Raw genomic sequence first — 27426 nt, forward strand, 5'->3', positions numbered from 1 at the left:
TATTGAGCTACATGAATTGCTTGTATATTTTGGAGATTAATTCTTTGTCAGTTGTTTTGTTTGCTATTATCTTCTTCCACTCTGAAGGCTGCATTTCAGCTTGCTTATAGTTTCCTTCATTGTACAAAAACTTTTAAGTTTAATTAGGTCCCATATGTTTTGTTTTGTTTTGTTTTCCATTATTCTGGGAGGTGGGTCATAGAGGATCTTGATGTGATTTATGTCAGGGAGTGTTCTCCCTATGTTTTCCTCAAAGAGTTTTATAGCTTCTGGTCTTACATTTCTTTCTTTCTTTTTTTTAAATTTTATTTTTAAACTTTACAATATTGAGTTTTGCCAAATATCGAAATGAATCCGCCACAGGTATACCTGTGTTCCCCATCCTGAACCCTCCTCCCTCCTCCCTCCCCATATCCTCCCTCTGGGTCGTCCCAGTGCACCAGCCCCAAGCATCCAGTATCGTGCATCGAACCTGAACTGGAGACACGTTTCATACATGATATTATACATGTTTCAATGCTATTCTCCCAAATCTCCCCACCCTCTCCCTCTCCCACAGAGTCCATAAGACCGATCTATACATCAGTGTCTCTTTTGCTGTCTCTTACACAGGGTTATTGTTACCATCTTTCTAAATTCCATATATATGCGTTAGTATACTGTATTGGTGTTTTTCTTTCTGGCTTACTTCACTCTGTATAATAGGCTCCAGTTTCATCTACCTCATTAGAACTGATTCAAATGTATTCTTTTTAATGGCTGAGTAATACTCCATTGTGTATATGTACCACAGCTTTCTTATCCATTCATCTGCTGATGGGCATCTAGGTTGCTTCCATGTCCTGGCTATTATAAACAGTGCTGCGATGAACATTAGGGTACATGTGTCTCTTTCCCTTCTGGTTTCCTCAGTGTGTATGCCCAGCAGTGGGATTGCTGGATCATAAGGCAGTTCTATTTCCAGTTTCTTAAGGAATCTCCACACTGTTCTCCATAGTGGCTGTACTAGTTTGCATTCCCACCAACAGTGTAAGAGGGTTCCCTTTTCTCCACACCCTCTCCAGCATTTATTGCTTGTAGACTTATGGATTGCAGCCATTCTGACTGGCATGAAATGGTACCTCATAGTGGTTTTGATTTGCATTTCTCTGATAATGAGTGATGTTGAGCATGTTTTCATGTGTTTGTTAGCCATCTGTATGTCTTCTTTGGAGAAATGTCTATTTAGTTCTTTGGCCCATTTTTTGATTGGGTCATTTATTTTTCTGGAGTTGAGCTGTAGGAGTTGCTTGTATATTTTTGAGATTAGTTGTTTGTCTGTTGCTTCATTTGCTATTATTTTCTCCCATTCTGAAGCCTGCCTTTTCACCTTGCTAATAGTTTCCTTTGTTGTGCAGAATAAAATACTTAGGAATATATCTAACTAAAGAAACTAAAGACCTATATATAGAAAACTATAAAACACTGGTGAAAGAAATCAAAGAGGACACTAATAGATGGAAAAATATACCATGTTCATGGATTGGAAGAATCAATATAGTGAAAATGAGTATACTACCCAAAGCAATCAATAGATTCAATGCAATCCCTATCAAGCTACCAACGGTATTCTTCACAGAGCTAAAACAAATAATTTCACAATTTGTATGGAAATACAAAAAAACTCAAATAGCCAAAGCTATCTTGAGAAAGAAGAATGGAACTGGAGGAATCAACCTACCTGACTTCAGGCTCTATTACAAAGCCACAGTTATCAAGACAGTATGGTACTGGCACAAAGACAGAAATATTGATCAATGGAACAAAATAGAAAGCCCAGAGATAAATCCACGCACATATGGACACCTTATCTTTGACAAAGGAGGCAAGAATATACAATGGATTAAAGACAATCTCTTTAGAAAGTGGTGCTGGGAAAACTGGTCAACCACTTGTAAAAGAATGAAACTAGAACACTTTCTAACACCATACACAAAAATAAACTCAAAATGGATTAAAGATCTCAACGTAAGACCAGAAACTATAAAACTAGAGGAGAACATAGGCAAAACACTCTCCAACATACATCACAGCAGGATCCTCTATGACCCACCTCCCAGAATATTGGAAATAAAAGCAAAAATAAACAAATGGGACCTAATTAAACTTACATTTCTTTAATCCATTTTGAGTTTATTTTTGTGTGTGGTGTTAAATAGTTTTTTAGTTTCATTCTTTTACATGTGGTTGACCAGTTTTCCCAGCATCATTTGTTAAAGAGACTGTCTTTTCTCCTTTGCATATTTTTGCCTCCTTTGTCAAAGATAAAGTGTCCATAGGTTCATGGACTTATCTCTAGGTTTTCTATTTTGTTCCATTGATCTATGTTTCTGTCTTTGTGCCAGTACCATACTGTCTTGATGACTGAGCTTTGTAGTATAATCTGAAGCTAGGAAGGTTGATTCCTCCAGTCCCATTCTTCTTTCTCAAGATTGCTTTGGTTATTTGAGGTTTCTTGTGTTTCCATACAAATTGTGAAATTATTTGTTCTATTTCTGTGAAAAATACCATTGGCAGCTTGATAAGGATTGCATTGAATCTATAGATTGCTTTGGGTAGTATACTCATTTTCACTATATTGATTCTTCCAATCCATGAACAGGGTATATTTCTCCATCTATTTGTGTCATCTTTGATTTCTTTCATCAGTGTCTTATAGTTTTCTACATATAGGTTCTTTGTTTCTTTAGGTAAATTTATTCCTAAGTATTTTACTCTTTTCATTGCAATGGTGAATGGGGCTTTTTCCTTACTTTCTCCTTCTGTTTTTTTATTATTACTGTATAGGAATGCAAGGGATTTCTGTGTATTAATTTTATATTCTGCAATTTTACTATATTCATTGATTAGCTCCAGTAATTTTCTGGTGGTATCATTAGGGTTTTCTATGTATAGGATCATGTCATCTGCAAACAGTGAGAGTTTTACTTTTTTCCAATCTGGATTCCTTTTATTTCTTTTTCTTCTCTGACTGCTGTGGCTAGGACTTCCAAAACTATGTTGAGTAATAGTGGTGAGACTGGGCACCCTTGTCTTATTCCTAATTTTAGAGCAAATACTTTCAATTTTCAGCATTGAGGATAATGTTTGCTGTAGGTTTGTTGTATATGTCTTTTATTATGTTGAGGTATGTTCCTTTCTGGAGAGGTTTTATCATAAATGAGTGTTTAATTTTGTCAAAGGCTTTCTCTGCAATCATATGGTTTTTGTCTTTCATTTTGTTAATATGGTGTATCACATTGATTGATTTGCAAATATTGAAGAATCCTTGCATTCCTGGAATAAAGCCCACTTGGTCATGATGTATGAGCTTTTTAATATGTTATTCTGCCTCCCATTTTATGTTAGGATCTTGACCCTTCCTTGGGGAGATTCTCTGTAGCAGAAACTTCTATTCCCTCAGCAGGAGCCCACCATGGCTGAGACAGAGTATTCGTTTAGGAAATTGACAAGAATGTATAACAAGAAAGAGGAAGGTTCTATATTCATCCTATGCCAAGGATAATAAAGCCCACTAATAGTGCAAAGGAGAAATAATTTTCAGAGATTTTATAGATAGTAAGTTGGTTAACAGAAAAATTGGAAAACAAAGTCTACAGAGATTTCTGAGGGACATCCCTGGTGGTCCAGTCGCTAAGCCTCCATGCTCCCAATGCAGGGGGCCCAGGTTTGATCCCTGGTCAGGGAACTAGATTCCACATGCTGCAATTAATAAAAGATCTGGCATACTGTAGTTGTTACAAGCTTTATACCCCACACCATAATATGTTGCAGGACCCAGCATAACCAAATAAATTAATTTTTTTAAAGCATTCTGAAGTTTGACTCTGGGTAATTAAATATAGACATCAAAACAGATATAAGTTTGGAGGAAGAAATTACTCATTGTGTTTTAAATACCTAGAGACCCAGTTGATTCTCATATTTTAAAAACACTTTGAATATGTTTAACGTAAAAATATTAACAGCTGAATATGTGATCAATGAATGAACAAATGAACAAACATTTTTTAGGAGTAAATCCAAGGAAAGTATCTTGTATTTTGATTATTTAACTGTTATAATAATGGCATTTCACATTTATTCAACGCTGGTGTTAGATTGTCTTTTCATCCTGATGAAAACCCTGAGAGTATGAATTTTTGTCTCCATTTAATTAAAGAACACAACGAGGAACAAGGAGCCTTTCCAAGTCACTCACACAGCAGCAGGACGAGCACTTTGATCCCTGATTGGTGGTTTGTTAGACATACATGAGAAGAGTCCAGGAGGAGGATTGACCCAGATGTCATAGTTAACAAGACAGTTTAAGAATTTAACAAGGTGAAAACACATATTAAAAAAAAAAGACAAGAGGTTAAGAAATCAATGTTAAAGAATCAGATCAGATCAGATCAGTAACTCAGTCGTGTCCGACTCTTTGCGACCCCATGAATCGCAGCACGCCAGGCTTCCCTGTCCATCACCAACTCCCGGATTTCACTCAGACTCACGTCCATCGAGTCAGTGATGTCATCCAGCCATCTCATCCTCTGTCGTCCCCTTCTCCTCTTGCCCCCAATCCCTCCCAGCATCAGAGACTTCCAAGGAGTCAACACTTTGCATGAGGTGGCCAAAGTACTGCAGTTTCAGCTTTAGCATCATTCCTTCCAAAGAAATCCCAGGACTACTCTCCTTCAGAATGGACTGGTTGGATCTCCTTGCAGTCCAAGGGACTCTTAAGAGTCTTCTCCAACACCACGGTTCAAAATCATCAATTCTTTGGCGCTAAGCCTTCTTCACAGTCCAACTCTCACATCCATACATGACCACAGGAAAAAGCATAGCCTTGACTAGATGAACCTTTGTTGGCAAAGTAATGTCTCTGCTTTTGAATATGCTATCTAGGTTGGTCATAACTTTCCTTCCGAGAAGTAAGTGTCTTTTAATTTGATGGCTGCAGTCACCATCTGCAGTGATTTTGGAGCCCAGAAAAAAATAAAGTCTGACACTGTTTCCACTATTTCCCCATCTATTTCCCATGAAGTGATGGGACTGGATGCCATGATCTTCGTTTTCTGAATGTTGAGCTTTAAGCTAATTTTTTCACTCTCCTCTTTCACTTTCATCAAGAGGTTTTTTAGTTCCTCTTCACTTTCTGCCATAAGGGTGGTGTCATCTCCATATCTGAGGTTATTGAGATTTCTCCCAGCAAGCTTGATTCCAGCTTATGTTTCTTCCAGTCCAGCGTTTCTCATGATGTACTCTGCATAGAAGTTAAATAAACAGGGTGACAATATAGAGCCTTGATGTACTCCTTTTCCTATTTGGAACCAGTCTGTTGTTCCATGTCCAGTTCTAACTGTTGCTTCCTGACCTGCATACAAATTTCTCAAGAGGCAGATCAGATGGTCTGGTATTCCCATGTCTTTCAGAATTTTCCACAGTTTCTTGTGATCCACACAGCCAAAGGCTCTGGCATAGTCAATAAAGCAGAAATAGATGTTTTTCTGGAACTCTCTTGCTTTTTCCATGATCCAGCGGATGTTGACAATTTGATCTCTGGTTCCTCTGCCTTTTCTCAAACCAGCTTGAACATCAGGAAGTTCACGGTTCACATATTGCTGAAGCCTGGCTTGGAGAATTTTGAGCATTACTTTACGAGCGTGTGAGATGAGTGCAATTGTGTGGTAGTCTGAGCATTCTTTGGCATTGCCTTTCTTTGGGATTGGAATGAAAACTGACTTTTCCAGTGCTGTGGCCACTGGTGAGTTTTCCAAATTTGCTGGCATATTGAGTGCAGAACTTTCACAGCATCATCTTTCAGGATTTGGAATAGCTCAACTGGAATTCTATCACCTCCACTAGCTTTGTTCGTAGTGATGCTTTCTAAGGCCCACTTGACTTCACATTCCAGGATGTCTGGCTCTAGGTGAGTGATCACACCATCATGATTATCTGGGTCATGAAGAGCTTTTTTTGTACAGTTCTTCTGTATTCTTGCCACCTCTTCTTAATATCTTCTGCTTCTGTTAGGTCCATTCCATTTCTGTCCTTTATCGAGCCCATCTTTGCATGAAATGTTCCCTTGGTATCTCTGATTTTCTTGAAGAGATCTCTAGTCGTTCCCATTCTGTTGTTTTCCTCTATTTCTTTGCATTGACCGCTGAAGAAGGCTTTCTTATCTCTTCTTGCTATTCTTTGGAACTCTGCATTCAGATGTTTATATCTTTCCTTTTCTTCTTTGCTTTTCACTTCTCTTCTTTTCACAGCTATTTGTAAGGCCTCCCCAGACAGCCATTTTGCTTTTTTGCATTTCTTTTCCACGGGGATGGTCTTGGTCCCTGTCTCCTGTACAATGTCATGAACCTCATTCCGTAGTTCATCAGGCACTCTATCTATCAGATCTAGGCCCTTAAATCTATTTCTCACTTCCACTGTACTCATCCATTAAATAGAATACATTTGAATCAGTCCTAATGAGGTGAATGAAACTGGAGCCTATTATAGAGAGTGAAGTAAGCCAGAAAGAAAAACACGAATACAGTATGCTGCTGCTGCTGCTGCTGCTAAGTTGCTTCAGTCGTGTCTGACTTTGTGGGACCCCATAGATGGCAGCCCACCAGGCTCCCCCATCCCTGGGATTCTCCAGGCAAGAACACTGGAGTGGGTTGCCATTACCTCCTCCGATGCATGAAAGTGAAAGTGTAGTTGCTCAGTCGTGTCTGACTCTTAGCGACCCCATTGACTGCAGCCTACCAGGCTCCTCTGTCCATGGGATTTTCCAGGCAAGAGTACTGGAGTGGGGTGCCATTGCCTTCTCTGCCAATACAGTATACTAACGCATATATATGGAATTTAGAAAGATGATAACAATAACCCTGTATATGAGACAGCAAAAGAGACACTGATGTATAGAACAGTCTTTTGGACTCTGTGGGAGAGGGAGAGAGAGGGATTGTTTGGGAGAATGGTATTGAAACATGCATAATATCATGTATGAAGCGAGTCGCCAGTCCAGGTTCAATGCATGATAGTGGATGCTTGGGGCTGGTGCACTTGGACGACCCAGAGGGATGGTATGGGGAGGGAGGAGGGAGGAGGAGTCAGGATGGGGAACACGTGTATACCTGTGGTGGATTCATGTTGATGTATGGCAAAACCAATACAATATTGTAAAGTTAAAAAATAAAAACACACACACACAAACGAAATATATATTAATATATAATATTTAATATATTAATATATTATAAATAAATAAAATATATGTAATATGAAATATATTCCTTATCATATTCTTTTATATATTCATATATATATATATATATATATATATAAAAGAACTGATTCACACTGCTTTAGAGCAGAAATTCACACAAAATTGGAAATCAACTATACTTCAGTAAAACAAAAAGTTTTTTAAAAAGAGTGGTCAATGGAAAATTGCATCTGTTTCAACTCAAAGAAATCACTAAATAACTAGGAAAGTGCAAAATTTCTTGCCAAAGTGAGACTTCTAACCAGACAAGCATCAGATGCCTCAATACAACAAAGATGGCCTAAAGGAAAAGAGTTTTAGAAGACTATAAATTTGGTGCAAATTCAACACAGACTTTTACTGAGAGCAATAGTGCATGCAGGTAAGACAATGTGACAGGGATACAAATAGTAAAAAGACGTGGATGTTGCTCTCAAAAAGCTTAAAAATTAAAAGGGAAAAGGAACTGAAATAGCCACAACAAAAGGTCTAAAATGAGGAGAAGATTTAGCAAAATCCAGTTAAATTGTGATAGCACTTTAGATGAGGCAGAGACAGCTCCCGCTGTGGATCAGGGAAGGTCTTCTTCAGGAAGTGACATCTGAAATAAGCCTGATGGTCTATTCACATCTAAATACATGAAGGGCCCTTGGGCTTAATTCCATTCAGAATTTAAATTATGAATTTTAAAGCCTTTTAACACAGGATAGAAAAATAATTCTGCAAAATTACATTTAGCTTATATCGATCATTAGGTAGAAATAAATAACCAAAACAGGTATACAAGGAGAGTGGAAAGGTCATCATCACTGTCCTATGTCTACATGTGTCCTGAGCTCTTGAGCTGCTGGGATCTCTTTCCAAAGGGAGAAGTGTGCTTGGGGGTTCACAGTGTGTCCTGATGAGCATAGAGATGGAAGTCATTCTACATGGGATGGAGGTGAGAAGGAAGGGGCTGATAGATAAGAAGAAAGGGGCTGGGAGGAGGAAAACTGAGAAAAGAGAGAAAAAAAAAGATGAGCAAGCAAGTGGAGACTGAGGGAAAGGGTAGGAAAAATGGACAAAAAACTCACCAGTGCTTCCTAAGCCAAAATGCAAGACCTGTTAGGAGTACCAGGGCACAATCACTGCCAAAATGATCCAACCCACATAGCAGTGACGGTCTGCAGATGGATGTGCACACAAGGGTGTCCTCTCAAACCGACCCACTGTTTTACTGCATAGTATCTGCCTCAACAACCTCCTTCTTCCCTATTTCCTCTCCTATCCCTCATCAGTGATGACTCCATCTAACCTCCTTCCTATATCTATGGGGCTCTCATTTTCAACTCCCGTATTTCTTATTTTTATTCCTTTTGGGTCTGGAGTCCCTGTGAAAGGGAAAGTGAAGTCACTCAGTCATGTCAGACTCTTTGTGACCCCGTGGACTGTAGCCTACCAAGCTCCTCCGTCCATGGGATTCTTCAGGCAAGAATACTGAAGTAGGTTGCCATTTCCTGCTCCAGGGGGTCTTCCCAACCCAGGGATCAAACCCAGGTTTCCCGGCATTGGAGGCAGACGCTTTAACCTCTGAGCCACCAGGGAAGCCCAGAATCCCCCAATTTTTCATCTAGCTCTCCTGCTCTGCTTGAGGACCACCTATTCCCATCCCAGCAGGTCTCCAGTAGAGGATGATGTCCTGGACTCCTAGACTGCTATGCCTCACCTGACAACAGAGGCCAGATTCCTCACTGGCTTCCACATCCAAGGAAACCCGAAGATACCACGTCCCATCAGTTTTAGCCAAGACATCACTTTTCTGAGTGCCCTATTGCTCCTGCTCACCCCAAATCCACATCACCCAAAGGGGCTTTGGGTAGAAGCCAGAGGCATGACAAACCAGCAACAGATGGCCAGGGCCAGGATGGGGCCAAGGGAGAGCCAGGCCTCTTGTCTTACTGCATAAGACAGAGGAAATAGTCAGATGAGAACTCTAGTCCAGACTCAGAGGTTCAGAGCTTCATGTCACTTTAGATGAACATACTTTTTTCCGACCGTTAGCAGTCGTCACCCATTATCTCCTCCCCCACTTGACTCCTTGTTAGGAAGATGAGAAGGTGTGATTTTAGCACAAAAAAATTGTGGAGAGAGGGTGCAGGACTGACTTCATCTCTGGAGATATGCCTTTCCTACCTCAAGACAACCCAAGAGGGAACATGGGCAGACGTGACTCAGCAGCTTATGTATTTCCCGGGTGTGTCCGTAAAAGCTGAATAGTCTGCTGACCAACGTAACTTGTCTGGAAGCTCAGCAGTTCTGATCCTTGATAAGCAAACTACACAAAGTCTATTGAGGCTTTACCAGCATGCAACTCACAGCCTTCTGTTATCTGTATTTCAAAGGGATCTAGGGAAGAGGAGTTACCAATCAGAGAAAAGAAGACATTAAAAGGAAAGAGTGAATCAAAAGATGATGGAAGCAAAAAGAAGAAGTTTAAAAGATTTGAGGAAATGAAGCAAGATTGGCTTGATAAAAGTTCAAAGAAAAGGAAATTGGTGGTAGTTAGAGATTGAGAAAGAGATGAATGGCATGAGGAGAAGTGTTTGAAGAAGACAATATAAAGGATGTGGATAATAAATAATAATATAATAAGGAAGGACTTAGTGTGAGACAATGGGGAGTATAATAATCAAGAGTGAGTGGAATGCAATAGGTTATATTGAGTGTGTAAACAGAGATGGCTGAAGAGATTGAATGGGGAGGAAAGTCACATTTTAAGGAGTCCATCATAGAGTGAGGAAACTGAAGATACCTAGTCAGAGTCGAATGAAAGGGGCTTTCCCACTGTTGGAATATAATAAACCACAAGCCTGCAGTCAATGAGAGGGAAATGTATAAGTAAGGAGCAGAAGTCTTGAACATTATGGGAAGACAGGATCTGGATTACACCCCTTGACCAACTGCTGTTCCATGGTAGGGAGAGGTAAGGTTCAGAATTGAGTGGAAATTGATTGGAGGATGTATATTAGAGAAATAAGAAACTCAGAGATACACACACACACACACCTGGCACTGTATCCCCAATCCCCATTGAGGGAATGGAACTTACATTCAAGTTGCCATTTATTGACATTGTTGTGAAATACCTGCAAAACTATAGTGAATCTCCTGTGAGATACACTTTGCAGTTCCATTAACTCCTCATTATTAAAGTGGCCCTTGGACCAAGGCCAAAGGTAAATGACTGTGTGAGAGCTGCTTTTCCAGCCATGAGTCTGCAAGTCACCCAACTAAGCTAAGCCCAGATTTTGTACCCAGGGATGGTTGTAAAGTCATAAAATCCAAATGTATTAGAAGGAGATTGGCTCCGGGAAGCCTGTGGGGAAAGAACAAAGAGAATGAGAAGGGACATTGGGAAGGAGAGAGAATGGAGAAAGAAAGGTACCAAAGAGGGGAAACTTGGTATATAATAGAAAAGGCAAGCCATCGATATCTCAGTGGACATTTGGCTGCCCCAGGGTCCCAAGAGTTAGTTATATGCAGCCTTCAAGAGAGCACAGAGACCTGGAGTCAGGGATACTTAGAATGGAACTGGGCTGATAACTCTCAGTCTCCAGCTTGGGGAAACCATTACACAGGCACACATGCATGCACGCGAGCATACACACACACACACACACACACACACACACACACACACACACCTTCCTGGAAAAGAGCTCTTACCCTCTTCATTGTCACCACCTGGGAGGAGAGTAAGGAACAATGAAAGTTGCAGAAACAGCATCTCATTTGCAGATGTCCTTTCTCACAGAAAAGTAGGTCTTTGATTTCTGTTCTAAACAAACCTACCCCAAAACACCTCTATTCTGACTTCCTCTTCCTGCCAACAGACAAACCTTTCCTTTAGTCACTGACTGAAAAAAGAAAGCTTGCTCCTTCCCTAAGCCCTGGACCACATACTCAGATATTCATTTCCCTTCCAGTTCTGATACTCCTCTCTGGATTCCAGTTTCTCTCCTTGTCACCAACATCCATTCTGCTCACCTTTCTATAATTTAACTGCTATGGACCAAATCTTGTTGGAAAGTCAATGTATGTGTAAGGCTTCTTTTCTCATTCATACAATAAAAGAATGAAGCTAAACATCTTCTTAGCATCATATCTAATATTCTCACGCGCCTGCTTTTTCCGTCAGTCTTTCTCTTGCTTTTCTGAATATTTCCTCAAATATTCTCTTCCTCTTTCTCACCTTCACCCCACCACCTCATTCATATCTCTGACTTGTCTTGGTTCCTTTATTAGCTTTCTCAGAATCCCCTATGAGTTCTCTGAGAAACAGTATAAACTGATACATATTCTTCATTATTCGTAGGGAATAGCCAGTAGCCATCACAAAGACCACAGGAATATTGAAACATATTTGACCTATATTGACATATATTCACTCACCAAAGAATCCCTTAGCATCTGCCTAAACCAAACGTCTATTACACCTGTAAATTGTGTTATGTAGTGGCTGAAAATACAATCACTTTATTCAAGGATGTATTAAATTCCTTGGAAGAAAAAACATCTAAAACAAGAATTGTAAATCTTGGTGTGCTGAGACTTATTATAAAGTATAAACTCTAAACAAACAACAACAAAGAAAAAAAAAAAAAAAAGCCTCCTTGAAATATTTGCCAAAATGGTGGCCCTTAACAGTTTTGTTTACCCAACAAGATCTTGTCTTCAGAGGTTGCCTTGAGGTATTTGATCTATAGCCTGTTTAAAAAATTGTTTTCACTGAGTAAATTTGAAGATCTAATGGACTTTATTAGATGATTCATGAATTGGGCAGCATTCTTTCTAGCAGCTGGAAGGGTACACAGAGGAACAGTATAAAATGGAGGGTTTTTATAGGAAGAAAGGTTTTGCAGAGGAGCAATTTTCAAAAGAAAAGAAAGGTATACATGTGTTCCCCATCCCGAACCCTCCTCCCTCCTCCCTCCCCATACCATCCCTCTGGGCCGTCCCAGTGCACCAGCCCCAAGCATCCAGCATCATGCATCGAACCTGGACTGTGGCGGATTCATTTTGATATTTGGCAAAACTAATACAATTATGTAAAGTTTAAAAATAAAATAAAATTGGAAGAATAAAAAAAAAAAAAAAATAAAAAAATAAAAAATAAAAACTCCCCCAAGGCAAAAAAAAAAAAAAAAAAAAAAAAGAAAAGAAAGGGTTATTTTAAGGCAGGACATATTTTTGAGGGGAAGGGAATGGCAAGAATTTTATCATGTAGATTGCCTCTTCTGCCTCTGGAAGGTGGAGAGGGCCTACCTGGAAGATTATCTCATCGGTGCCCATTCAAAATTACAAAATGGTTGATTATGATTACATTTCCGATGAAGGCCGAAACTGCAATTAAGTTAGATATTGAATCAAGGTTTGAACATTCTTTCAACTGCCCTTCTTTGAGACTGTAATGAAAACATCCTTTCCAGACTTATGGCCACTGCTGACTTTTCAAATTTACTGACATATTGAGTGCAGCACTTTAACAGCATCTTCTTTTAGTTAATAACTCAGCTGGAATTCCATCACCTCCACTAGCTTTATAGTAATCCTTCTTAAGGTCCACTTATATGTGGGCCAACAGTGAGAACCTTACATGGAACAGCTGACTGGTTCAAAATTAGGAAAGGAGTACCATAGACTATATATTGTTCCCCAGTTTATTTAACTTATATGAAGAGTACCTCATGCAAAATGTCAGGCTAGATGAATCACAAGCTGGAATCAAGATTTCTGGGAGAAATATCAACAACCTCAGATATGCAAATGTCACCACCTTAATATCAGAAAATGAAGAGGAACTAAAGAGCCTTTTGAGGAAGGTGAAAGAGGAGAGTGAAAAAGCTGGCTTACAACTCAACATTCAAGAACTAAAATCATGGCATCTGGCCCAATCAGATCAGATCAGATCAGTTGCTCAGTCGTGTCCGACTCTTTGCGACCCCATGAATCGCAGAACACCAGGCCTCCCTGTCCATCACCAACTTCCAGAGTTCACTGAGACTCATGTCCATCGAGTCAGTGATGCCATCCAGACATCTCATCCTCTGTCGTCCCCTTCTCCTCCTGCCCCCAATCCCTCCCAGCATCAGAGTCTTTTCCAAGGAGTCAACTCTTCGCATGAGGTGGCCAAAGTACTGGAGTTTCAGCTTGAGCATCATTCCTTCCAAAGAAATCCCAGGGTTGATCTCCTTCAGAATGGACCGGAAGGATCTCCCTGCAGTCCAAGGGACTCTCAAGAGTCTTCTCCAACACCACAATTCAAAAGCATCAATTCTTCGACACTCAGCCCTCTTCACAGTCCAACTCTCACATCCATACATGACCACAGGAAAAACCATAGCCTTGACTAGACGAACCTTTGTTGGCAAAGTAATGTCTCTGCTTTTGGATATGCTATCTAGGTTGGTCATAACTTTCCTTCCACTTCATGGCAAATAGAAGAGAAAAAAGTAGAAGTGGTGACAGATTTTACCTTCTTGGGCTCCAAAATCACTGTGGATGGTGAATGCAGTCATGAAATTAAAAGATGCTTGCTCCTTGAAAGGAAAGTTAAAACAAAACTAGACAGCATATTAGAAAACAAAGACATCACTTTGCTGACCAAGGTCCATAGAGTCAAAGCTATGGATTTTCCAGTAATCATGTACAGGTGTGAGAGTTGGACCATACAGAAGGTTGAGCACCAAAGAACTGGTGCTTTCAAATTGTGGTGCTAGAAAAGACTTCTGAGAGTCCTTTGGACAGCAAGGAGATCAAAACCAGTCAATCCTAAAGGAAATCAACCCTGAATATTCATTTGATGGACTGATGCTGAAGTTGAAGCTCTAAGACTTTGGCCACCTGATGCAAAGGGCTGATTCACTGGGAAAGACCCTGATGCTGGGAAAGATTGAAGGCAAAAGGAGAAAGGGTGACAGAGGATGAGATGGTTAAGTAGCATCACCAACTCAATAGTCATGAGTTTGAGTAAACTCTGGGAAATAATGAAGGACAGGAAGCCTGGTGTGCTGTAGCCCATTGGTCCCAAAGTCAGACCTGACTTAGCAACTGAACAACAGCAAAAAACCTTACTTGATGAAATGAGAAACTTTAGGGTTTTTTGTTTTTTGTTTTTTTTTTTTGGACTAAAGTACATGCTAATAAGTATGATGTTTACACAAAGGATCCTGCTGTAAATCTCTTATTAATGAAGTAAAAATTAATAAACAAAAACCTCAATTAAATAAAGTCAGGAAACCCAAAGTGGGGGTTCTCAGAATTTCACATGGCTGACCATGATTGCAGATGCCAAACTGCAATTCTTTGTTCTTCCTGAATAAACCCATCTTGTCTGGGGATATACCTGGTCATCTATTTGTTTTAGGTCAACAAATAAAAAGAAACTAGTAATAATATGTGGGAAGTCAAGTGAATAGAATATTCTGGAGTTATTTATACAAGATTCTCTTCTTATTGGTCTTCCCTGAATGTTCCATGCTTGCTTTATCATATGCTGCTCTCTGCTTGAAATGCTGATCTCCCTCATTCATGCTGTTTATAACTATTTAAAGTCTCTTAAATATTTGTTTTGGAGAAGGCAATGGCATCCCACTCCAGTATTCTTGCCTGGAAAATCCCATGGATGGAGGAACCTGGTAGGCTGCAGTCCATGGGGTCGCTAAGAGTCGGACACGACTGAGCGACTTCACTTTCACTTTTCACTTTCATGCATTGGAGAAGGAAATGGCAACCCACTCCAGTGTTCTTGCCTGGGGAATCCCAGGGACGGGGGAGCCTAGTGGGCTGCCGTCTATGGGGTCACACAGAGTCGGACAAGACTGAAGCGACTTAGCAGCAGCAAAGTCTCTTAAATATTTGTTTATGCTACTTATCACCTGGATAGATGCATTTAGGCTATTTATTTTCTTATTTCTTGGTATATAACTAATCAGAAATTATCTTGAGCTAATTCAAAGAAGAAAACTTTTTGGAAAATTAAGATTAGAAAATAGAAAGCCGGAAAGAGCTTCACTTGAATACTTGTAATTTTTAAAAGCTGGATAAGCAAAATCACAATTTAGCTTGAAACCATCACAATACTGAAGTATCAAGACCACCAATTAACCCAAAACCTAAGGAAATACTTATTCCTCCAAGGAAATAAGAAAAGCAAATCCTTGTTTATTTGGGACAGATGCCAGATGCTGCACAAGACAGTAAGAATAATTCAGCTAAAACTGTTAATAAATTCCTAAAGGCTAAAAAAAAAAATCCTAAAGGCTAGTGTGAATATATAAAACCCTTAGGATCCACAGACAAGGGAAATTCACTTTTTTCCATGTATCTCACCAATGGCTCCTGAAAGACTGGAATCAAGTATATAGACCAGAGAAATCCTTCCTCGCGGTACAAGCCTGAGACCTGAGAAAGGCAGGAAGTCCCTACCAGATCTTGCCCCACTATCTCCCATATGGAAAAGGAGGCTGGGAGCATGGGAGGGGGAAGGGAAGAAAGTTCTATTGTCTTCAGAACACGGGTGAAGACACACAGCAGCTGGAGGAAGGAGAAAAGTGGAGAAGGGATGCTAAAAGAGCCTGTCCTCACCTATTAGAGATTCCATCCGGCTGAGAGCAATGTGGGAACACTTAGAAGGCCCAAGTCCCTTAAGAATAAGACAGAGCCAGATTAAGATAATGCCCCTACTTCCTCTTCCAAGCAGGTGAGCAAACAAGGAGTAGTAGGAACTTTCCACTGATGCAAGAGAGGCAACAGTGTGACCATAAATCTTCTTTAAGAACCTCACAAAGGAACTTTTCACTGATACAAGAGAACAAAGGAAATATCAAAAGCCTGCAAGCCTGCAAGAGAACCAAGAAAGGCATTTTTCCCCTGCTTTTTAAATATGAGGTCCCACATTTATATTTGGTGCTGGACTCCAAAATTGTGTAGCCACCAGTGCTTATACCATTCACTGTAGACTGGGGAAAAGCAAGGAGGAGGCAGTTTGAGTTTGGGTGGGAAGAAGAGGAAGAGGAGTTAACTACCTGAGGAATGGAGGCTGGAAACAACAGGTTGGGAGCAAGGCAGAGAGACCAAGGACATAACAGATGGAGGAGGAGAGGAGGAAGCCCAGAAGATGAAGAAGAGGGGAGGAGGGAGGAACAAGAAGAAAGAGGAGGAGAGTGGCAGAGGCTGGAATGGAAGGAGGAAGGAGAGGAAGCTGAGAGGGAGGAGCAGGAGGAGGATTGGAGAGAGAAGTGGGGCAGAGCTGCTGATTCTTCCACTCAGCTTCTGTGGGCAACGTTGGTCCTAATCAGGGAGCAGGAAGCAGCTGGTACTTGAGTTCTGGCCCCACTGTGGACCTGCAGCTTCCCAAGGAGCTCCACTCCTGAGCATACACTCAGCAATGGTGGATGAAGGACACTCTGAAGGAGCAGAAAGGATAGGGGTTTCTCAGGAGCTGACTGAGAAATACTGAGAAACGGGGGAGCTGAGAAAAACCAGAATTGGAAGCCAAACTCAAGGGATAAGGTGGGGACAGGTGTGAGATGACTGTGACCAGAGCGGGGTGGGGGGGTGGGGGGAGAAAGCAAAGAACTAAGAGATATGCTCCCTGGACCAGCAAAACCTAGAAGAGAAATCTGGGCATGTTGGGATATACCTTGATTATAAATCAAGTTGGTTGGATATCCTAGGGGAGTCCGGTATTCTTCCCTGGGTCACCAGACCTCCCTGAGGATCCTTCTTGATGCATTGGTCAAGACTTAAATCATTGGTGCTTAGGCCACCAGCAATCTCATATTCTTTCTAACAATTGTCTCTTGGTGCTCCTCCATACACAATCTAGCTCTTTAATTCCATCCCCTCAGGATCCATGTGTGAGCTCACCTCCCTACACTATCTCACAGGCTTAACCTACATCTCCTCCCCACCAAAAGAAACCTCAGCTTCCCTGCTAGAGAAATCCACTGCCTCTTACAATGATGTGCCTTTTACTGGCCTCATTTTCCCTCCCACTCTGCTTCAAGATTCCCCTTCACTTTTCTGGCTTCATTCATCTGGTCTGTTTGCTTATCACCCCTCACAGCAAATACTTTGCACTCCTGGTGGCTCAGATGGTAAAGAATCTGTTTTCAATGAGGGAGACTCCAGTTTGATCCCTGAGTCAGGAAGATCCCCTGGAGAAGGGAATGGCTGCCACTCCAGTATTCTTGCCTGGAGAATTCCATAGACAGAGGAACCTAGCCAGCTACAGTCCACAGTATGGCAAAGAGTCAGACACAACTGAGTGACTGTCACTTCACATTTCAAAAGGAGCTTTGGACTGAGAGCAAGATAAACTCCTGGATAGACACTTGCTGGATATAGCAGTATATTGGAGCGATCATAGCATTCTGGTCTTAGTTTTCTTAATCTGTAACATGATTAAGTGAAAAGAACTGAGTATGTCCAGCTACACGTTTGGCTCCAACAATTTTGTGCCTTACTATGCTCCTACACATTCTGACCAGTGTCTTCTCCTCTTTCACTACTCTGCCTCACCCTCCTCTCTCATTTTTCTGTGTCTTCCCTTCATTTTCCATTAAGCCCTTATCTCAACTCTTGGTCTTCCTCTCCATCTTTTCATAGTCCCTACCCTACAACCTAATCTCACCTTTCTTTCTGAGTCATTTTCAAATCTAAAGCACTGTTTTATCATGTGATTCTGGGATTCCAGTGTTCAGTTCAGTTCAGTCGCTCAGTCGTGTCTGACTCTTTGTGATCCCAGGCACTGCAGCACGCCAGGCTTCCCTGTCCATCACCAACTCCCACAGTGTACTCAAACTCATGTCCATTGAGTTGGTGATGCCATCCAACCATTTCATCCTTTGTCATCCCCTTTTCCTCCCACCTTCAAACTTTCCCAGCATTAGGGTCTTCTCTAATGAGTCTGTTTTTCACATCAGGTGGCCAAAGTATTGGAGCTTCAGCTTCAGCATCAATCCTTCCAGTGAATATTCAGGACTGATTTCATTTAGGATGGACTAGTTGGATCTCTTTGATGCCCAAGGGATTCTCAAGAGTCTTCTCCAGCACCACAGTTCAAAAGCACCAATTCTTCAGTGCTCAGCCTTCTTTATGGTCCAATTCTCATATCCTTACATGATTACTGGAAAAACCATATCTTTGACTATATGGACCTTTGTTGGCAAAGTGATATCTTTGCTTTTTAATGCACTGTCTAGGTTGATCATAACTTTCCTTCCAAGGACTAAGCGTCTTTTAATTCCATGGCTGCAATCACCATCTGCAGTGATTTTGGAGCCCAGAAAAATAAAGTCTGACACTGTTTCCACTGTTTCCCCATCTATTTCCCATGAAGTGATGGGACCAGATGCCATGATCTTTGTTTTCTGAATGTTGAGCTTTAAGCCAACTTTTTCACTCTCCTCTTCCACTTTCATCAAGAGGCTTTTTAGTTCCTCTTCACTTTCTGCCATAAGGGTGGCGTCATCTGCATATCTGAGGTTATTGATATTTCTCCCAGCAATCTTGATTCCAGCTTGTGCTTCTTCCAGCCTAGCGTTTCTCATGATGTACTCTGCATAGAATTTAAATAAGCAGGGTGACAATATGCAGCCTTGACGTACTCCTTTTCCTATTTGGAACCAGTCTGTTGTTCCATGTCCAGTTCTAACTGTTGCTTCCTGACCTGCATATAGGTTTCTCAAGAGGCAGGTCAGGTGGTCTGGTATTCCCATCTCTTTCAGAATTTTCCACAGTTTCTTGTGATCCACACAGTTAAAGGCTTTGGCATAGTCAATAAAGCAGAAATAGATGGTTTTTTGGAACTCTCTTGCTTTTTCAATGATCCAGCGGATGTTGGCAATTTGATCTCTGTTTCCTCTGCCTTTTCTATAACCAGCTTGAACATCTGGAAGTCACGGTTCATGTATTACTGAAGCCTGGCTTGGAGAATTTTGAGCATTACTTTACTAGCGTGTAAGATAAGTGCAATTATGTGGTAGCTTGAGCATTCTTTGGCATTGCCTTTCTTTGGGATTGGAGTGAAAACTGACCTTGGGGTAAGGGTAAGTAATTTATAAGAGTAGAATAAAATAGCCATAAGAAAAAATATCAGTGAACTGCATCCCATTAGCAAGAAATTATTTTAATCAAAATTCAGCTTTAAGAGAATGAAAAGTGAACCAAGACATAGAAAATATTTCCACTGCATATCCAACAAAGGAGTACTATGCAAGAGAGTATAAATTAGAAAAGATTGAATCCCCTCCCTATCACTACACACTCTCCCATACACACACACACACACACACACACTCTCTCTCCCATACACACACACACACACACACACACAGCTAAAACCTTAAACTGGTACTTCACAAAACAGTGTATATAAATGGCTCAAAGGCATGTGAAAATATGTCAAGTACCATTAGCCATCATGGAAACATTAGCCAAAAAATTTGGATACACTATACCCCCATTAGAAAGGTTAAAATTTAAAGGGTAAATACATCAAATATGAGTGACAATGTTGAGAAGATGAAAGGTAGATTGGTATAACCACTGAAAACTTGTTGGCCACTTATCTATTAAATGTGAAAAAATACATATAAACCAGGCTCAGCAATTTCATTTGTATGTCTATTTCCAAGAGAAAGGGCTCTTTATGTTTGCAAAAAGACATGTATACAAGTGTTCAAAGCAACGTTATTCAACATAACTAAAATCTGGAAACAATGAAAATGTCCATCCACAGTAGAATGGCTAAATGGTGGTACAGTCACACAATGGAATACTACACAGCAATGGAAAACAACGAATTACTGCTATATGTTACAACACGAATAGAACTCACAAAAATAATGTTGACTGAAAGAAGGCAGACACAAAATAGGCCTTACAATATGACCCTAGTAACATGAAATTCAAAAACAAATCTAAACTCTGGTCATAAAAATTAGAATCTTTGTTGTCTTAAAAAAAAAAGATATTGAATAAAAAATGGATGTTGACTGGGAATTAGAAGCATGAGGGAGAAAAATTCTAGGGGCTGAAAATATTCTATACCAGGGTAGTGAATTATGCTTAGATTCCCTCCAGAAAGCAGACCTAAATCTGGAGAGGAGAGAACATCAAAGTAAACTATATTGAAATAAGAAATGTTATATATAACATACTATCTATAATGCTAAGATGAAGAAATGGAAAATGTGAGAAAGGAACTAGACTTGTAGATTCATGAGATGATGACCAGTTTTGGTTTCTTTGTTTTTATTTGGCTGGGTCAAGTCCTAGTTGTGGCATGCAGAATCTTTTCATTCCAGCACCCAGGCTCTCTAGTTGTGGTGCATGGACTTAGTTGCTCCACGGCATGTGGGATCTTAGTTCCCTGACCAGGGATGGGACGCATGAAACCCATGTTCTCTGAATTGCAAGGCATATTCTCAAAAATCCGTAAGAATTTGTTCTATGTAATCTCTTTGCCTTGACCTCACTTCAACCTCAGGATCAACATTCTTGCTCTCTTTTCTTGATCATCTTCTTTTCTCTTAAGGGACATACTAATACTACTACCTTTCAGATGTCACCAATATCAGTGCTTCTAAAATTTTAATGCTTTTATAAACCCTGCTGATTTTGCTGAAATACAAATTGTGTTTCAGGAAGTCTCAGCTGAGGTCCAAGATTCTATATGTCTAACAAGGTGATAACTCTGTTCCTTATCACTGAAACATTTTAAATAATATGAGTCTACACTCTGCCTTCTGCTTTTTTATTTAGGTACTTATAAATCAATTTGTTCAATCACTCTCAGTTCAATTCTTTGCGGCCCCACGGACTGCAGCACGCCCAGGCTTCCCTGTCGTTCACTATCTCACTATTGTTCAAACTCATGTTCATTGAGTCAGTGATGCCATCCATCCATTTCATCCTCTGTCATCACCTTCTCTTCCTACACTCAATCTTTCTCAGGATCAAGGTATTTTCCAATGAGTACACTATTCACCTCAGGTGGCCAAAGTATTGTTGCTTCAGCTTCAGCATCAGTTCTTCCAATGAACATTCAGGATAGATTTCCTTTAGGATTGACTGGTTTGATATACTTGCAGTACAATGGACTCTCAATATAAAGAAATATTTTCATTCAAATTAATCTCTAGAGTTAAAAAATAAGAATGGTCAAATATAAAACTATGTTTCTCCTCAAGGGCTCGGAGAAATGACTAAAAACTAAGATCACTAAGTGCAGTCCCTTGGCCAAGTGAAAAGACTTTTAACCAGAAGAGCATCAAATGTCTCAACTACTACAAAGATGACAGGAAGGAAGAAAATTTTTTTAAAGATCATAAATTCAGAATAAATTCAACCCAGATTTTTACTTACAATATACTACATACAGGTAAGACATTTTGCCATAGATACAAATAGTAAAAAGACATGGACTTTGTTCTCAAGAAGCTTATAAAATAGAAGGGAAAGGGGAAATAAACAGCTACAACAAAGTGTGTACAGTGAGGAGGATTTTTAAAAGTTCAGTTAAATTACAATGGCAGTTCAGACGAGGCAGAGACAGCTTCCACTTGTGAATGAGGGAAGACCCTCTGGAGGAAGTAACATCTGAAATAAGCCTGATGATGCACTCACATTTGAATACGTGAAGGATCCTAGGACCTTATTCCATTCAGAATTTAAAATCCCCAACACAGGTTAGAATGACAAATTCTGCAAAAATACATTTAGCTTAATTGACAACTGATCATTAAGCAAAAAAACACAACAATTAAAAACTCTCTGTAAGGAGAGTGGAAAGGCCATCATCACCTAAGTCTGTTTAAATGTGTCCTGAGTTCCTGGGCAGCTGGGATCTCATTCCAAAGGGAGAACAGAGCTTGGGGATTCACGGTGTGTCCTAATGAGAACAAAGATGGAAGTTACTCTACATGGAGTGGAGGTAAGAAATGACTGCTAAGAAGGAAGAGGGCTGCAAAGAGGAAAACTAATGAGATAGAGAAGAAAAAGGATAGACAGACAAGTGGGAACTTGAAAAAGGGCAGGAAGGATGCACACAAAGAACTCACCAGTGCTTCCAAAGCCAAAATGCAAGACCTGCCATGAGCACCAGGGTCACAATCACTGCCAAGGCGATCCAGCCCATGGAGCTGTGATGATCTGCAGACAGGACACACACAGGTGTCCTCACAAAGCCGCCCACTGTTTTACTGCATTTCTGTGCTCTTCCTTTGTTACTGGAGTGTCACCTCAGCCTCTCTTTCTTCCCTATTTCTTCTCTCATCCCTCCTTCATCTAACCTCAAGTTTCCCTATGTCTCTAGGGTTCTCATTTTCAACTCCTATATTTTTTATTTTATTTTTATTCCTTTTGGGTCTGGAGTTCCTAGAATCCCCAATTTTTCACCTGGCTCTCTTAGTCTGCCTGAGGACCACCTATTCCCATCCCAGCGGGGCTCCAGTTCTTCCTCACCCCAGTAGAGGATGATGTCCTGGCCTCCTAGACTGCTGTGCCTCACCCGGCAACTCAGGCCAGATGCCTCACTGGCTTCCACATCCAAGGAAACCCGAAGATACCATGTCCCATCAGCGTTAGGCAAGACGTCACTTCTCTGAGTGCCCTGTTGCTCCTGTTCACCCCGCATCCACATCACCCAAATAGGCTTTGGGTAGAAGCCAGAGATGTGACAAACCAGCGTCAGTTGGCCAGGGCCAGGACTGGGGCCAAGGGAGAGCCAGGCCTCTGGTCGTACTGCAGAGGACAGGGAAGATAGTCAGATGAGGACTCTAATGCAGACCCAGAAGTTCAGATTTTCACATCAATTTAAATAGACACACTTTCCCACATTGACCCTGGCCTGATTCCTGGATCAGGAAGGTCCTCTGGAGAAGGGATAGGTTACCCACTCCAGAATTGTTGGGCTTCCCTTGTGGCTCAGCTGGTAAAGAATCCACGTGCAATGCAGGAGACCTGGGTTCGATCCCTGGGTTGGGAAAATCCCCTGGAGAAGGGGAAAGGCTACCCACTCCAGTATTCTGACATGGAGAATTCCATGGACTGTAATAGACCATGGGGTTGCAAAGAATCAAATACAAGTGAGCAACTTTCACTTTCCCATATCTAGGATGGTCACCCATTGTCCCCTCCCCCTCTTAGTTCCTTGTTAGGAAATGAAAAGGTGTGATTTTAGAACAAAATATTAATGAAAAGGGGTGTGGGACTAACCTTGTCTCTGGAGATATGCCTTCCCGGCATCAAGAAGACCCAAGAGGAAACGTGGGCAGGTATCACTGAGCAGCTTGTGTATTATTTCCTGGGCTCCTCGGAACAAATTGAGTAGTCTTCTGAGGACTTGAGCCCTCTTTCCACCCTCTGGAGAGGACACCCATGACTTGTTCTGAAAGCTCAAGAAGTCTGATCCTTGATAAGCAATCCGCATAAAGCCTACTGGGACTTCCCCAGCATGCAGCTCACAGCCTTTTGCTATCTGTACCTCAAAGGGATCTGGCAAAGAAAATTAGAGAAAAGAGGGCATAAAAAAGATAAAATTGATCAAAGGATGATGGAAACAGAAGGGAGAATTTCAGATGATTTGAGGAAATGAAGCAAGATTGTTTTCATCACATATTCAGAGAAAGGGGAATTATTGGCAATTGGGAATATAGGAAGAGATGAATGATATAAGGAGGAGGGTAAAATATTTAAAGAAGGCAGTGTAAATTATGTGAGCAAGAAAATAAGGAAGGACTTAATGTGAGAAAGTGGGGGTTAAAATAACCCAGGATGAATGAAATGCAATAGATAACACTGAATATATAGACATAGATGCCTAGTTGGAAAACTGGGGAAAGAGGCTGTTGCAAGTGACCAATGGTGCAAGATAATAAGGCACAAGCCTGCAGTCAATGAGAGAGGAGTCTGTAAATAGCAGAAGTCTTAATCCTTCTGAGAAATCAGTGTCTGGATTATACCCTCTTGCCAAAAGGATACAATTGCAATGCTCTGGTGTGGAGAGTTAAGTTTCAGAATTGATCAGAGGCTGTTTCTTAGAGAAATCAACTCAGTAAAACCCACACACCCCCTACCATATCCCCAGTCCCTGTTAAGAAAAATGAACTTACATTCAAATTGCCATTTTCTGGCATGGCTGTAAAATGCCTGAACAAATCTAACGAAGTTCGTGTGCAAATAATTTTGCAGTTCCATCAACTCTTCATTGCTGAAGTTGCCCTTGGACCAAGGCCACAGGTAAATAAAAGTGCCAGAGTTGCTCTTCCAGCCATGAGTCTGCAACTCACCCAACCAGCCTGAGCCCAGACTTTGCACCCAAGAACTGTTGTGAAAGGATAGGACACAGATGACTTCGAAGGAAATGGGCTCCTGAAAGCCTGTGGGAAAAGGACAAAGACTATGAGGAGGGGCATTGGGAAGGAGAGACTGGAGAATGAAAGGTGCCAAAGAAAGGAAACTCAGAATCTAGATGAAAGGCAAGATATATCAGCAGACACATGTCTGCTCCAGGGCCCTATGTGCTATGAGAACCCAGGGGTCTGGGTCAGGGATGCTCAGAATGAAACTAGGCTGATACTCTCAATCTTCTGGTTTGGGAAACCACCCCATACACACAGGTATGCACGTGCACACACACACACACACACACACACACACATACCTACCTTCTGGAATAGAATTCTTATTCTGTTCATTGTCTCCACCCACGAGGAGAGCCAGGAGCAATGGAAGTTGCAGAAATAGCATCTTATTTGCAGATTTTTTTTCTCTCAGAAAAGTTGGTCTTTGATTTCTGTTCTAAGCAAACCTACCACACAACATCACTACTCTGACTTCCTGCTCTTACCAACGAACCTTCCCTTTATTCACTGTCTGAAGAAAAAAACAAAAACAATCTGCTCCTTCCCTAATCCCCACACCGCCTACCCAAATGCTAGTTTCTCTTCCACTTCTGACTCTCTTCTCTGGCTTCCAAGTTCTCTTCTTGTCACCAGCTTCCATCCTGTTCATCTTCCCCAATCTAACTGTTATGGACCAAGTCTTATGTGGTATTGAAAAGTCAATGTACCAGTAAGGACTTTGTCAACCATGAAATAAAAGCATGAAACTAAATGTCTTCCCAGCAACCTGCTTCAAGTTCTCATGCCACTGCTCTTTTCTGTTCCTCTGTCTTTCTCTTGCCTTTTTTTTTTTTAATATTTCCTCAAATATTCTCTCCCCCTTTCTCACTCCCACCTACCTCATTCACGCTTCTGAGTTCTCACCCATTGCTTTATTAGCTTTTTCAGGATCCCCTATGATTTCCCTGAGAAACAGTATAAACTGACACATATTCTTCATTATTCTTAGGGAGCAGCCAGTAGCCATCACAGAGATCACAGGAGCATTGCAGCATAAAGAAAACCCTCCTCTGTTTGACTTGCATTGACATATAGTCACTCATCACACAATCACATAGCACCTGCCTGAGAACAAATATCTGTTACATTTGTGAATCATGTTACACACAATGCAATAAACTTTTTCAAAGACTTTTTAGATTCCTTGGGGGATAAAACACTGAAGCAAGAATTGTAAATCTTTCTGTGCTGAGACTTATTATAATGTATAAATTCTAGACCAAACACACACACACACACACACACACACACACAGCCTTCTTGAAACAACATTTTCCAAAATGGTGACTCTTAACTGTTTTGTTTACCCAACAGGATCTTGACTTCAGAGATTGCCCTGAGGTGTTACATATATAGCCTGTGTGGAAAAAAAAAAAAGTTTTAACTGAGTAAATTTGAAAATCTTCTGGCTTTATTCAATGATTCATGAATTGGACAACATCCCATCTAGCAACTACAAAGATACTCAGAGAAACAGCATAAAATGGAAGGTTTTTATAAAAAGAGCAGGTCAGATGAGCTATTTATCAACAGAAAAGATTATTTTAGACCAGGACATCTTCTTTTTGAAGGGAAGGGAATAACGAGAATTTTATCACATAGATTGCCTCTTCTTCCTCTGGAGGATGGAGAGGGCCTCACAGGGAGATTATCCCATTGGTGCTGATCAGAAAATCCCAAAATAGTTGATTAAGATTACATTTCTGGTGAAGGTTGGATATGCAGTTAAGTCAGATATTGAATCTAGATTTGGCATCATGCACTTTACCCAAGTGACTCCACTATGGGCCTGTGGTTTTCTCTTCAACAACCCCTACTCTACTGGATCCCCAACATCTAATTGAGTGCCTGGCAAGTGGTAGGTGCTCAGTGAATATTTTTTAGTGTTGGCATAATTTGATACAGGCATCAAATGATATGGCACCTTATAGTGATCTTCAACATAAAATTATTCAAGACATCAGAAAACATTACTTACCCTTACTTGATGAAGTGAAAAACTTTAGAGTTTTACTTCAGATTAAAGTATATGCTAATAAACATGAAGTTTACAGAAAGGGTCCTGCTGTAAACCTCTTATTTATGATGTAAAAAATAATAAACAGAAACCTCAATTAAATAGAGTTGGGAGACCCAAAGTGGGGGCTCTCAAGCTTTCAGATGGGTCACCATGATTGCAGATACCAAATTGCAATTCTCTGCTCATCCGGAATAAACCAATCTTGTTTGGGGATACATGTGGTCATCTACTTGTTTTAGGGCAACACATAATAAGAAGCCACTGGAATATATAGGAAGTAAAGTTAATAGGATATAATGAAGTCATTTATCCAAGATTATTTTCCTACTGGTCTTACCTGAATGCTTCATGCTTGCTTTATCATATGCTGCTCTCTGCTGGAAATGCTGATCTTCCTCATTCATGGTGTTTGTAACTGTCTAAAGTCACTAAAATATTTGTTTATGCTACTTATAACCTGGATAGATGTATTTAGGCTATTTATTTTGTTAATTCTTAGTATATAAGCAAACAAAAATTGTTTCAGGCTAATTCAAGGAAGGATTTTTTTTTTTAATTAAGATTAGAAAATAAAAAGCTAGCAAGAGCTTCACTTGAATATTTGTAATTTTTAAAAGCTGGACAAGCAAAATCACAACTTTTCTTGAAACCATCACATCACTGAAGTATCAGGGCCA

General features: G+C 40.5%; 1 protein-coding gene and 1 pseudogene across 1 annotated transcript; both read right to left on the reverse strand.

Moving 5' to 3' along the window:
- Positions 1 to 7975: 7975 nt before the first annotated feature.
- LOC113882816 lies at positions 7976 to 11045 on the reverse strand (annotated as a pseudogene).
- Positions 11046 to 21343: 10298 nt separating this feature from the next.
- Positions 21344 to 25165, reverse strand: LOC113884547 (T-cell surface glycoprotein CD1a-like). Its single transcript, XM_027529179.1, has 6 exons — positions 24994 to 25165; positions 24439 to 24705; positions 23543 to 23821; positions 22790 to 23068; positions 22387 to 22477; positions 21344 to 22217 (listed from the first exon to the last, which is right to left on the reverse strand). Exons 1-6 carry the CDS (start codon positions 25073 to 25075, stop codon positions 22175 to 22177), a joined length of 1041 nt encoding a protein of 346 aa, XP_027384980.1. The 5' UTR covers positions 25076 to 25165; the 3' UTR covers positions 21344 to 22174.
- Positions 25166 to 27426: the final 2261 nt, after the last annotated feature.

The sequence above is a fragment of the Bos indicus x Bos taurus genome, chromosome 3 (genome assembly GCF_003369695.1).
Source record: "Bos indicus x Bos taurus breed Angus x Brahman F1 hybrid chromosome 3, Bos_hybrid_MaternalHap_v2.0, whole genome shotgun sequence".
NCBI classification, from domain to species: Eukaryota; Metazoa; Chordata; class Mammalia; order Artiodactyla; family Bovidae; genus Bos; species Bos indicus x Bos taurus.

Bases quoted from the DNA above. Each gene is read 5' to 3' on its own strand.
- LOC113884547 (XM_027529179.1), bottom strand. From the start codon at position 25,075: ATGCTATTTCTGCAACTTCCATTGCTCCTGGCTCTCCTCGTGGGTGGA. The intron at 23,822-24,438 runs GTAAGTTCATTT...TTTCTTTGCCAG, and splicing joins CAGAAAATGGCAATTTGAAT to ATCCCTTTGAGGTACAGATA. The intron at 22,218-22,386 runs GTGAGTTCTTTG...TGTTCTCATTAG, and splicing joins TTTTGGCTTTGGAAGCACTG to GACACACCGTGAATCCCCAA.